General features: G+C 46.7%; 1 protein-coding gene across 1 annotated transcript in view; it reads right to left on the bottom strand.

Annotated features, from left to right (window-relative positions):
- LOC132847168 (polyamine-modulated factor 1-binding protein 1) overlaps nt 1-12,500 on the bottom strand; it is a 186,243-nt gene that overhangs the window by 38,034 nt on the left and 135,709 nt on the right. Inside the window, exons 16-20 of the mRNA XM_060872234.1 lie at nt 10,062-10,124; nt 3,634-3,813; nt 2,145-2,237; nt 1,673-1,819; nt 1,311-1,394 (exon numbers count right to left, since the gene is read on the bottom strand). Coding sequence (XP_060728217.1) covers nt 1,311-1,394; nt 1,673-1,819; nt 2,145-2,237; nt 3,634-3,813; nt 10,062-10,124 — 567 coding nt within the window. The remainder of the gene's footprint in view (nt 1-1,310; nt 1,395-1,672; nt 1,820-2,144; nt 2,238-3,633; nt 3,814-10,061; nt 10,125-12,500) is intronic.

The following is a 12,500-nucleotide window of genomic DNA, read 5'->3' as shown; positions in this document are numbered from 1 at the left end:
GCGAGAAGAAAGTGAGCACAAAGAAAAAAGTAGGAAAAAAGTAAACACCTAAACTCCCCCCTCTGTCCCCTACACACACACACACACACACACACACGCACACACACACACACGCACACACACACACACACACACACTCTCCCCCTCCATTTCGTTCCATCTTCATCCCCAGATTAAAAAGATGTCTCTGTGAGAGTCTCATAAAACACTACATAAAGAAATGACTAACTAGTCTGAAGCCCTCCTTCCCTTCATGCTGTGTTTTTTTTTTTGAAAGGGGGAGAAGACAGACGGAGACGGGTGGAGACAGACGGAGACGGGTGCCCTTCAGCAAAAATGAATTTTCCAATCGCAGTTAGTTCTGCCATGAATAAATAAACAAATGAATAATTGAGAGGAGCGACATAAATAAATAACATCACAAACATTTCACCAGAGCTCGTAAGCATTCGGCGGATAACTGGAGCTGCATGCTAATGATAAAAACGCAACGTGGGAGCAGGTTGTCTTGCATTATTCAACGTTCCATCAGCAAAAAAAAAAAAAAATAAGGAAATATAAATATAATATATATATATATATATATATATATATATATATATCAAGGAATTCGAAATGTTCAGTCGGCTCGAACACGCGAGGACACCCGGGAAAACAAACTAATGACCGGTTAGTGAAGAAACGTGCGAGCGCTTTGACTGAGACACACCCAGTGTTTATTCCCCAATGTGCCCTCGGTCCTGCCCTCCCTCAGGTCCACCCAGGACTCCTAATACCCAGAGAGCCCTGGCCTGGTGCTCAGAGTCTCCTGAAGGGACGAGGCCTTCGGCCAGCGTCACAGGTTTTCACAACACCGTGTCTACGTGTACGGAGAAGTCGATCAGACGCAGGGTTCAGCGCTGTTTACTTTCATGTTCAATTTGCAGGGAGCTCTCAGAGTGATGGAGAGAATCGATTTTATAGGTTTCTCCTGTTTACCGTCTCTCTAACTGACACAGAGGAGTGGGGGGGGAGAGAGAGAGAGAGAGAGAGAGAGAGAGAGAGAGAGAGAGAGAGAGAGAGAGAGAGAGAGGTAAACGTGAACCCTGAGGGTCCTACAGGTTGAATAATCATCATCACCATAATCATAATAATAGAAGAGAAAAAAATAGAAGGAAGACAAAGGAAAAGAACAAGATGATGAGGGAGAAGGAGAAGAAAGAGGAAAAATCAACAGAAGAAGATAAAAAGGAAGGAGTGGTGCAAATGAACGTGCTTCACAGAAATAAACATGATGAGGCTCTTTGAGGCTTCGGCAGGAGGTTCTGTACCTCGTTGTGTGCGGAGACCAGACGTTCCTGAGCAACACTAAGTTCAGCGGTTAACTTCAGCATGGCGTCGTCTCTGTGGGCCACCTATAGCACACACACACACATGCACATGCACACGCACACGCACACACACACGCACACACACACACACCTGCTCAACTGAACAGAACTAACTGTACTGTAAATCATTCAGCATTTATAAACATGGAGCTTATAACTGAACTATAACTATCATTAATGTTCCTTCAGAACCTCCTGAGTTTGTTCATAAAAATAATTGAACAATCTGCCCCCTGGGGGAACTAAACTACTCTCTGGTGCCACATGTGTGAACAGCCCTGGTGTTACAGGCGTGGTGGTACCTCCTGCTGAGCTGCGTGATGTTTCTCTGTGAGCAGATGGAGCTGATGTTCCTGCTCGTGCAGCTGAGACATCAGCGTCTCTCTCTGTCCTTCAGCCTGCTGTAGCTCAATCCTCAGACTGGACACCAGCGCTTCTTCCTCCACCAGCTCCACACACACACACACGCACGCACACACACACACACACACACACACGCACGCACACATACAAATATTTTGGCTCACGAATGTCTTATTGTGGTTTCTTATTAAGACTCATACAGAAGATTAAAAATAAGATGAAGGAGGAGGAGAAGAAGGAGGAGGAAAAAATGGAAGAAGAAGAAGAAGAAGGAGAAGAAAAGCAAAGAGGATAAAGAAGGAAAAAAACAAGAATAGAAAGTAAAAAGGAGGAAGAGGAAGCAGAGGAAGGTGGTTCGAGCAGTCGGTCTGGAGTGTGACAGCAGTGATGTAGATGTACTGTGTGCTGAACCTGGGAGCAGCAGCTGGTATACTGGTGCTGTAACTGGTTCAGTTCGGTCTTCAGCTCCATCTCTCTCTGCTCCTGTCCTCCTCTCTCAGCCTTCTGTAAGAAAAAAAATGAAATGAGTTGATAAAATAGATTTCATTTCTTTATGTGAATCTCACACTGCCACGTGGACAGTCTGAGTATCCAACAGTCTGAGGGTCTGTCAAGTCTGAAGGTCCGTCAAGTCTGAGGGTCCTACAGTCTGAGGGTCCTTCAGTCTGAGGGTCCGTCAGTCTGAGGGTCCGTCAAGTCTGAGGGTCCGTCAAGTCTGAGGGTCCGTCAAGTCTGAGGGTCCTTCAGTCTGAGGGTCCGTCAAGTCTGAGGGTCCATAAAGTCTGAGGGTCCGACAGTCTGAGGGTCTGTCAGTCTGAGGGTCTGACAGTCTGAGGGTCCGTCAGTCTGAGGGTCCGTCAAGTCTGAGGGTCCATAAAGTCTGAGGGTCCGACAGTCTGAGGGTCTGTCAGTCTGAGGGTCCGACAGTCTGAGGTTCCGGTATGTCTGAGGGTTCAACAGTCTGAGGGCCAGAAAGTCAGACAGTCTGAGGGTCCATAAAGTCTGAGGATCCGACAGTCTGAGAGTCCGTCAAGTCTGAGGGTCCGTCAAGTCTGAGGGTACGACAGTATGAGGGTCCGTCAGTCTGAGGGTCCGATGGTCTGAGGGTCAGACAGTCTGAGGGTCCGACAGTCTGAGGGTCCAAAAGTCTGAGGGTCCGTCAGTCTGAGGGTCCTTCAGTCCGAGGGTCCGTCAAGTCTGAGGGTCCGTCAAGTCTGAGGGTCCGACAGTCCGAGGGTCCGACAGTCTGAGAGTCCGACAGTCTGAGGTTCCGGTATGTCTGAGGGTTCAACAGTCTGAGGGTCCGACAGTCTGAGAGTCCGTCAAGTCTGAGGGTCCGACAATCTGAGGGTCCGACAGTCTGAGGTTCTGTCAAGTCTGAGGGTCCGACAATCTGAGGATCTGACAGTCTGAGGATCTGACAGTCTGAGGATCTGACAGTCTGAGGATCTGACAGTCTTAGGGTCCAACAGTCTGAGAGTCCGTCAAGTCTGAGGGTCCATAAAGTCTGAGAGTCCGACAGTATGAAAGTCCGTCAGTCTGAGGGTCAGACAGTCTGAGGTTCCGGTATGTCTGAGGGTTCAACAGTCTGAGGGCCAGAAAGTCAGACAGTCTGAGGGTCCATAAAGTCTGAGGATCCGACAGTCTGAGAGTCCGTCAAGTCTGAGGGTCCGTCAAGTCTGAGGGTCCGTCAAGTCTGAGGGTCCGTCAAGTCTGAGGGTCCGACAGTCTGAAGGTCCGACAGTCTGAAGGTCCGTCAAGTCTGAAAGTCTGAGGGTTTGACAGTTTACCTTCCATGTTCATGAAGAAACATCAATAAGCAGAGTGCAGCCAGTCACACTGCCACATACAGTAACAAAGTCCCACCATTAGTTATTTCCCATGTGTCTCACACTCTTACCCTTTCTCTGAGCTCTCTCTGAGAACTCCTGAGCTCATTGGTCACCCGCTGCAGTGCATCCTGGGATTCCATGAGCTGCCGGCACAGGTCGGCTACTTCCTGCTCACGGGTACGCAGTTTCTGTCTGAGAGACTCAGCCTCCAGCCTCAGAGCGACTACACTGTCCTCACGCTCCTCAAGCTGTTGGTATGCGTTAAAACAATCAGAACACAAACAAAACCAAGCATCGTCAATAACCCGGAGCAATCCGATTACATGAAAAAGGACAGAACGAAAAAAAAGAGATGGAAATAATCGCTTAAAATAAAATAAGGAAATGATAAGAGTGCATCAGCAGAGTAAGAGCTTCTGTCCATTTCGTTTCCACAGTGTAATGCGTGTTTAGAGGCAATTTGTCACTTTAAGGAAATGGCTCGATTTGGCCCGTCTTCATTTAATGGCAAATGGCTAATGTGGGCTCCGACCGTGCTGCTGCTCGTTCGCTGAAATGACTGCGGATTACACATAATTATCTGTTAAACTATCCCTCACCCCCTCCGTAATAATTCAACATCCCTTAAAACATGATGGGGATTGAGCTTCTACTGAAGATTAAATAGTTCACCAATCACGTTGTCCATAATTATGTGGAACCAGAAATAAAAATGCACAGAAGCCTGGAACATTAGTAAGAAAAAATAAAATAAAAAGTGCATTACGTTGGACTGAGGTTTCCAACACACACACACACACACACACACACACACACACACACACACACACAAAACTGCTACCAAAGCAATAACGTTATGGTTGTCAGTGTGTTTTGGTCTTTTTTTAAACGTTAACAAGTTGAAAATTTTCCACCATCAGCACATCATAGCTTGTGATGCTGAGAGACACATTTTAGGACATTATCTGGTCTCGTACGTGGTTGAGGCTCAATACTGACCTGATCTGGTTTAACTGCTTTTAAGGCATGAAAAAATTATGACCCGATTCGTTTACGTTTAATTAACGTCATTTATATTAATTATCACAAAATGTATAATTGTTCATATACAGTGGGGTACGAAAGTTTGGGCACCCCAGGTAAAAATTTGTATTAATGTGCATAAAGAAGAAAAGAAAAGAAAAGAAAACAAAAGAAAAGGAATGAAGAACCCATGGTGCTGATTGTTGGGGCAATTTCAGATGAGTCTGTGCATTTACATTTTACATTTACATAATTTAGCAGATGCCCTTATCCAGAGCGACTTACATTATCTCATTTTTATACAGCTGAGCGATTGAGGGTTAAGGGCCTTGCTCAAGGGCCCAGTAGTGACAGCTTGGTGGACCTGGTATCGAACTCACAACCTTGTGATTGGTAGCCATGCCAGGCTACCACATGCCCACATTTAAAACCTTTGAGACTGACATCACCTGGTCTTTCCAGACAGTGATTGAGAACAATCCATGACGCTGTCAGGTCTCAGCTTTCCAAAGGGGGCGGTGCATGCTATAAACTCTGCAGGGTGCCCAAACTTTTGCAGACGCTATTTTTTTGTTTTCTGTTATTTTGAAAGTGTAAATGATGGAAATAAAATAAAACTTTTTTTTGACATATTGCTTCTTTATGCACTTCTTTAATACAAATTTTTACCTGGGGTGCCCAAACTTGCGAGCCCTACTGTATTTGCTCGTTTATGGTTACTCTCTCACTCACTCTCACTCACCGCTTATCCGAACTACCTCGGGTCACGGGGAGCCTGTGCCTATCTCAGGCGTCATCGGGCATCAAGGCAGGATACACCCTGGACGGAGTGCCAACCCATCACAGGGCACACACACACACACACTCTCATTCACTCACACAATCACACACTACGGACAATTTTCCAGAGATGCCAATCAACCTACCATGCATGTCTTTGGACCGGGGGAGGAAACCGGAGTACCAGGAGGAAACCCCCGAGGCACGGGGAGAACATGTAAACTCCACACACACAAGGCGGATGCGGGAATCGAACCCCGACCCTGGCGGTGTGAGGTGAACGTGCTAACCACTAAGACACCGTGCCCCCCCTCGTTTACGGTTAATAGACCCGAAATAAAACCTTATTTCTGACATAATAAAACCGGTTAAATTTGACCCCGAGGACAACAGGAGGGTCGCAGCATGTAGACACACACTTGATGTGATTCGGTCCAGATTTCAGTAAAGAAAGTTCCAGACTGCTGGTATTCTGTCTGTCATCTAGTGAACCAGTGTTCAGGGTCTGTGTGGTAGACACTTCAGAGCATTTTGGATAAAGGCATCTGCCAAATGCCCTAAATGTAAATGTAAATAAGAGCAGGGGTCGAACCTACAGGCCGCTCCAGGGCTCAAAAACAGCTTTCAAACTTCAGCGGATTGCGAGAGAAAAAAGACTTAAAGTAAAATAACGCATGCATGAAAATGCCCCGAGTCGCTGGAGGACGCAGAGGCAGACGGGAGGCAGATAATGTTGTAGTGTGAAAATATCCAACCAAGATCACTCTTTTTGATGGTTCTGGTATCCGATGTCATTTCAGACTCGGAACAAATGAGACGACATCTCGCAAATGTCAGCAGATATGAGAAGATAAGAAGCAGCAGCTGCTCTCATCCTCTGTGTACAGGTTCAGTACGTAGGTATGTAAATTTCCCCTCCAGACCTTCTTCAGTTGCTGACTCAGCAAGAGCTTAATGAACTACTGAGTGCATGGAGGAGCCTCCTGATAGTGTCTCCTGACATCCGGACTTCCACATCCTCCACTTTCTCACTCGTTTATCTTACACTCTACAGTCATTTGCTTTTTCACATCTCATCCTGTTTTTTATCAGGTTCTCGTCTCCTAGCTCTCTACCTTCTCTTCTTTTCAGCTTGTTCTGTATTTCATGGCTCTTCAATTTTACTGCTAAACAAAAAATCGTAATGGTTCGTACGCTATGTTCTACTACAGGAACCTTAACACACCATGTGTGATGGTCAGGTGTCCATAAACCTTTGACCATATAGTGTAGGAATAAAGCATTGTATTGACGTGCACACACACACACACACACACACACACACACACACACACACATACACACTCGCACTCACACACACACTCCCACACACACACACGCACACAAACACACACACACACATACACACACTTGCACTCACACACACACTCCCACACACACAGGCACACACACATACACACTCGCACACACACACACTCACACACACTCGCACACACACACACACACTCGCACACACACACACACACACACACACACTCGCACACGCGCACACAGACACGCACACACACACACACACACTCCCACACACACACATACACACTCGCACACACACACTCCCACATGCACACACTCGCGCACACACACACACGCACACACACACACTCACACTCACACACACACACGCGCACACACACACTCCCAGACACACACACATGCACACAAACACACACACACACATACACACACACACACTTGCACTCACACACACACTCCCACACACACAGGCACACACACATACACACTCGCACACACACACACACTCACACACACTCGCACACACACACACACACACTCGCACACACACACACACACGCACACACACTCGCACACGCGCACACAGACACGCACACACACACACACACTCCCACACACACACATACACACTCGCACACACACACTCACACACACTCCCACACGCACACACTCGCGCACACACACACACGCACACACACACACTCACACTCACACACACACACACACACACTCACACTCACACTCACACACTCACACGCGCACACACTCACACACGCACACACACACACACACTCACACACTCACACACACACGTGCACACACACACGTGCACACACACACACTCGCACACACGAGAATAGGAAGCAGCTGATGCTCTACAATCATGATGCTTGATTCTAGAGGCTTTACAACTTTGTTAGACATAAAATGAGCCTCAGTAACAACAGGGAAAAAATATGCACTCAAACATTCCATAGTTTTTGCTAATTTCCATGACGGGTGCCAATAGTTTAACAACAAAGCTCTTTTTTTGTTCTGTGAGCATTCTGACTGTGAAGCACATCCATAAACGTGCAGGCGACCATATACGTGTCGACCTGCTATACAAAGCGGACTGGAATTTTTCCGTCCGACTCGCATACGTTACTCCGTTCGTACGAGTCTCTAAAAGCCTCTCAGTGTGGCTCACCTTTCAGGACGCTCGCTGAGGGAGCCGCACACTTTCTATTTCACGACCGCCTCCAATAAAACGCTCTGTGACGCTATTCAGTCTCACAGCGGCAGGTTCGAGCGCCGGAGCCGGAGCAGGGACAAAATACAGAAAGAGTTACAGTAGGAGAGCTCACAAACACACGTCATGTGACTTATACGTTTTCCTGACCTCCCTGGAAAATGTTTAAATGGTGACTTCACTCATCATGACCCCCCCAAACCTGTCTCTCAAACACAAACACACACACACACACACACACACACACTCTGTACTATACAACAGCACCAACAGGACGCATGCAATCGACAGCCAAATCCGTGTCAAATTCAGCTTCCCTGCAGCCGTTCAAACAAAAAGGTCTCGAGGGGCTTTTAATGAGTTTTCGAATGAAAGTGGTGACTTGTCCTTTACGAACCTACAAACTCCTGCGGTGACGCGACGGCACATAAAACTTGGCGCGAGTAAAATAAGGAGTGAAAGTAAGTGTGAATATACAGTGTGGCGTGGGCCCTCGGTAGAGGCCTCCATTAATCAGATTGTCTGCACTGTGTTTGGAGAGTAATCTTGTCCAACCGCCGGTGAAGCACTTAGTGGTAAGTGGAGCTTGAGCCTTTGAAGGAGTCGCTTTATTGTGGCCCCAAAACACAGTGAGGCCGAGAAGGAAAAACACTGTGACCTCAGAGGTGCAGAGATTTACACACACACACACACACACACACATACATACGCTCACATGCACACACACACAAACACGCACCCACATACATACATACACTCACACGCATGCACACACACACAAACACACACACACACGCACCCACATACATACATACGCTCACACGCATGCACACACACACAAACACACACACACACGCACCCACATACATACATACGCTCACACGCATACACACACGCGCACCCACATACATACATACATACACTCACAGGCATGCACACACACACAAACACACGCACCCACATATATACATACGCTCACACGCATGCACACACACACACACACGCGCGCACCCACATACATACATACATACACTCATATGCACACACACAAACACACGCACCCACATGCATACATATGCTCACACGCGTGCACACACACACCCACAAACGTACATACGCTCACATGCATGCACACACAAACACACACACGCGCACCCACATACATACGCTCACACACACACACACAAACACACACACGCACCCACATACATACATATGCTCACGCATGCACACACACAAACACACACACGCACCCACATACATACATACGCTCACACGCATACACACACACACACACAAACACGCACCCACATACATACATATGCTCACGCATGCACACACAAACACACACGCACCCACATACATACATACGCTCACACGCATACACACACACACACACACAAACACACACACGCACCCACATACATACATACACTCACACGCATACACACACACAGACACACACACACACACCCACATGCATACATACGCTCACACGCATGCACACACAAACACACACACACACATACATACACGTACGCACCACACACGCACATATACACACTCACATACATACTATAGATAAACACACACACTTACACACTAGCGATAAGTTATTTATAGATTATTATGTAGCTCAGCACCTCAGTAGTCCATGTATAAAACTTAAAAAGATTAAAAAATAATAATACAAATAAAAGCCAATTACTAGAACACCTCTTTTCAGCGTTTTACTCAGTTACTTTATTTATTCAGTTTTATTTTATAAGTAGTCATTTTATTTATATTATTTTCAGCATTCTTTTATTCTATTTCTACACAGTTTACATTCTATACATTCGTTTTATTTTTCTGTCATTTCTTTTATTGGTTTTATTATTATTACTGAGGTCTGTTTACCTTTGACTATCTAATCTAATGATTAATCTAATGACTAGTGATTTAAACAGATAAAGAAGTTTTATAACATGCTAAAGTAAGCGAGCGGACGAACTTTCATTCTGTTTTATATATATATATTTTTATAGTAAACGGTGATAAATAAACTAATAATTAGCTTCGACATTCTTTACTTCCTGCAGATCTGACAGCCAATCAGAGTGAGTTTGTTTAAACAGCTACTATAAAAGACAGCATAGAGACAGAGACCTTGTCCTGGAGTCGCATCTGTTCGTCCTTCAGTCTTTCTACCTCCTCGTCCTGACTGAGGTCCTGACAGACACAGAGAGTTAGAGTGAGAAAAAGAGACAGAAACATGGAGGTGTTGTGCTTGGGAATCAATAGTCTCCCAGTCAGCAATTACTATTAATACTCCTTTTATAATCATCATCATCATCATCATCATCATCATCATCATCATGCATGTTAACATCTTGATTCTGATTGGTCAGGTGGTGTTGATTAATTCTGATAAAGTGCAAATTTATAATAATATTATAATATGTTATTGTTTCTATAGCGACAGCTCATTGGCAGGGACTTTAAATGGTCACTCAAAATGGTTAAGGTTCTGGATCCAGGGTTTAAACTCCAGCTGAAACTGTTGGGCCCTTGAACGAGGCCCTTAAAGCCTCACGTTTCCAGGAGCCCAGGTGACGCTGTACACTGACAACAACTTTCTAAGGTGAGATATGCAAAGAAAATGTATATGTGACAAAAATAAAGGTTCTTCTGGTGAGGAGTTGAGGTGATGAGCTGAAGTGATGATGATGGTGAGGGATGATAATTCATTCATCTTCTACCGCTTATCCGAACTACCTCGGGTCACGGGGAGCCTGTGCCTATCTCAGGCATCATCGGGCATCAAGGCAGGATACACCCTGGACGGAGTGCCAACCCATCACAGGGCACACACACACTCTCATTCACTCACACACTCACACACTACGGACAATTTTCCAGAGATGCCAATCAACCTACCATGCATGTCTTTGGACCGGGGGAGGAAACCGGAGTACCCGGAGGAAACCCCCGAGGCACGGGGAGAACATGCAAACTCCACACACACAAGGTGGAGGCGGGAATCGAACCCGCAACCCTGGAGGTGTGAGGCGAACGTGCTAACCAAGCCACCATGCCCCCCCAGGGATGATAATATACCATGGACACTGTTGTGGGATATACAGTAAGGAACATGCAACTTTAGGATGGTGACTGTGAGTCTGCTTCGACACTCCGCTTCATCCTCGATTATTTGCTGCATGTTCCGTCATGTTTAATCCCTTACACAGTGGATCCTCTGAGCTGACGTTCTGCTTTTGGGTCAAGTCGACACCAGTGAAGGTTTCACGCTTGCACTGCATGATAAACTGGGTTCATTGTGCACGTGTGCGAGAAAAGCACAAGCAATAAAAATGCAGACAGACTTGGGAACAGACAGAATGAATGCACAGAATGAAAGATACAGAAAAAAAAGATTTCCATTTCAAATCAAGTCTTAAAATATCATTTCTTTTTCGACTGTTAATTCCGATGACGCTGTGCCAAAGCCGGAACTAAATAACGGAACTGCTGATAAAGCCCAGAAAATGGAATTGAACTGTATTGCACACAAGAGAGAAAGAAGGCACATGTGAATCTCATTATGTGCATGAGTTTGGGTCAGAAGGACTGAAAGCTTTCATTCACCTTCATGCCGGTGCTTTGACCTGGATTTCCTACACGTGTACAGACCTCTCACAATTTAGCCTGGATGTGGAGTGGAGAGAGAAGCTTTACTGTGTACCGGGACACAGACCCTCACAGACCCACACAGACCCTCACAGACCCACACAGACTCACACAGACTCACACAGATCCACACAGACCCACACAGACCCACACAGACTCACACAGACCCTCACAGACCCACACAGACCCACACAGACCCACACAGACCCACACAGACTCACACAGACCCACACAGACCCTCATAGACCCTCACAGACCCACACAGACTCACACAGACCCTCACAGACCCACACAGACTCACACAGACCGTCACAGACCCACACAGACCCACACAGACCCTCGCAGACCCACACAGACCCACACAGACCCTCACAGACACACACAGACCCACACAGACCCACACAGACTCACACAGACTCACACAGACCCTCACAGACTCACACAGACCTACACAGACCCTCGCAGACCGTCACAGACCCACACAGACCCTCGCAGACCCTCACAGACTCACACAGACTCACACAGACTCACACAGACCCTCACAGACTCACACAGACTCACACAGACTCACACAGTCTTACACAGACTCACACAGACTCACACAGACCCTCACAGACTCACACAGACTCACACAGACTCACACAGTCTTACACAGACTCACACAGACTCACACAGACCCTCACAGACTCACACAGACTCACACAGACTCACACAGTCTTACACAGACTCACACAGACCCTCACAGACTCACACAGACTCACACAGACCCTCGCAGACCCTCACAGACCCACACAGACTCACACAGACCCACACAGACCCACACAGACCGTCACAGACCCACACAGACCCACACAGACCCTCGCAGACCCACACAGACCCACACAGACCCACACAGACCCACACAGACCCACACAGACC

This window comes from Tachysurus vachellii, chromosome 1 (genome assembly GCF_030014155.1).
Source record: "Tachysurus vachellii isolate PV-2020 chromosome 1, HZAU_Pvac_v1, whole genome shotgun sequence".
NCBI classification, from domain to species: Eukaryota; Metazoa; Chordata; class Actinopteri; order Siluriformes; family Bagridae; genus Tachysurus; species Tachysurus vachellii.
The sequence above is the reverse complement of the archived record's forward strand: the minus strand, read 5'-3'. Positions and strand labels throughout refer to the sequence as shown.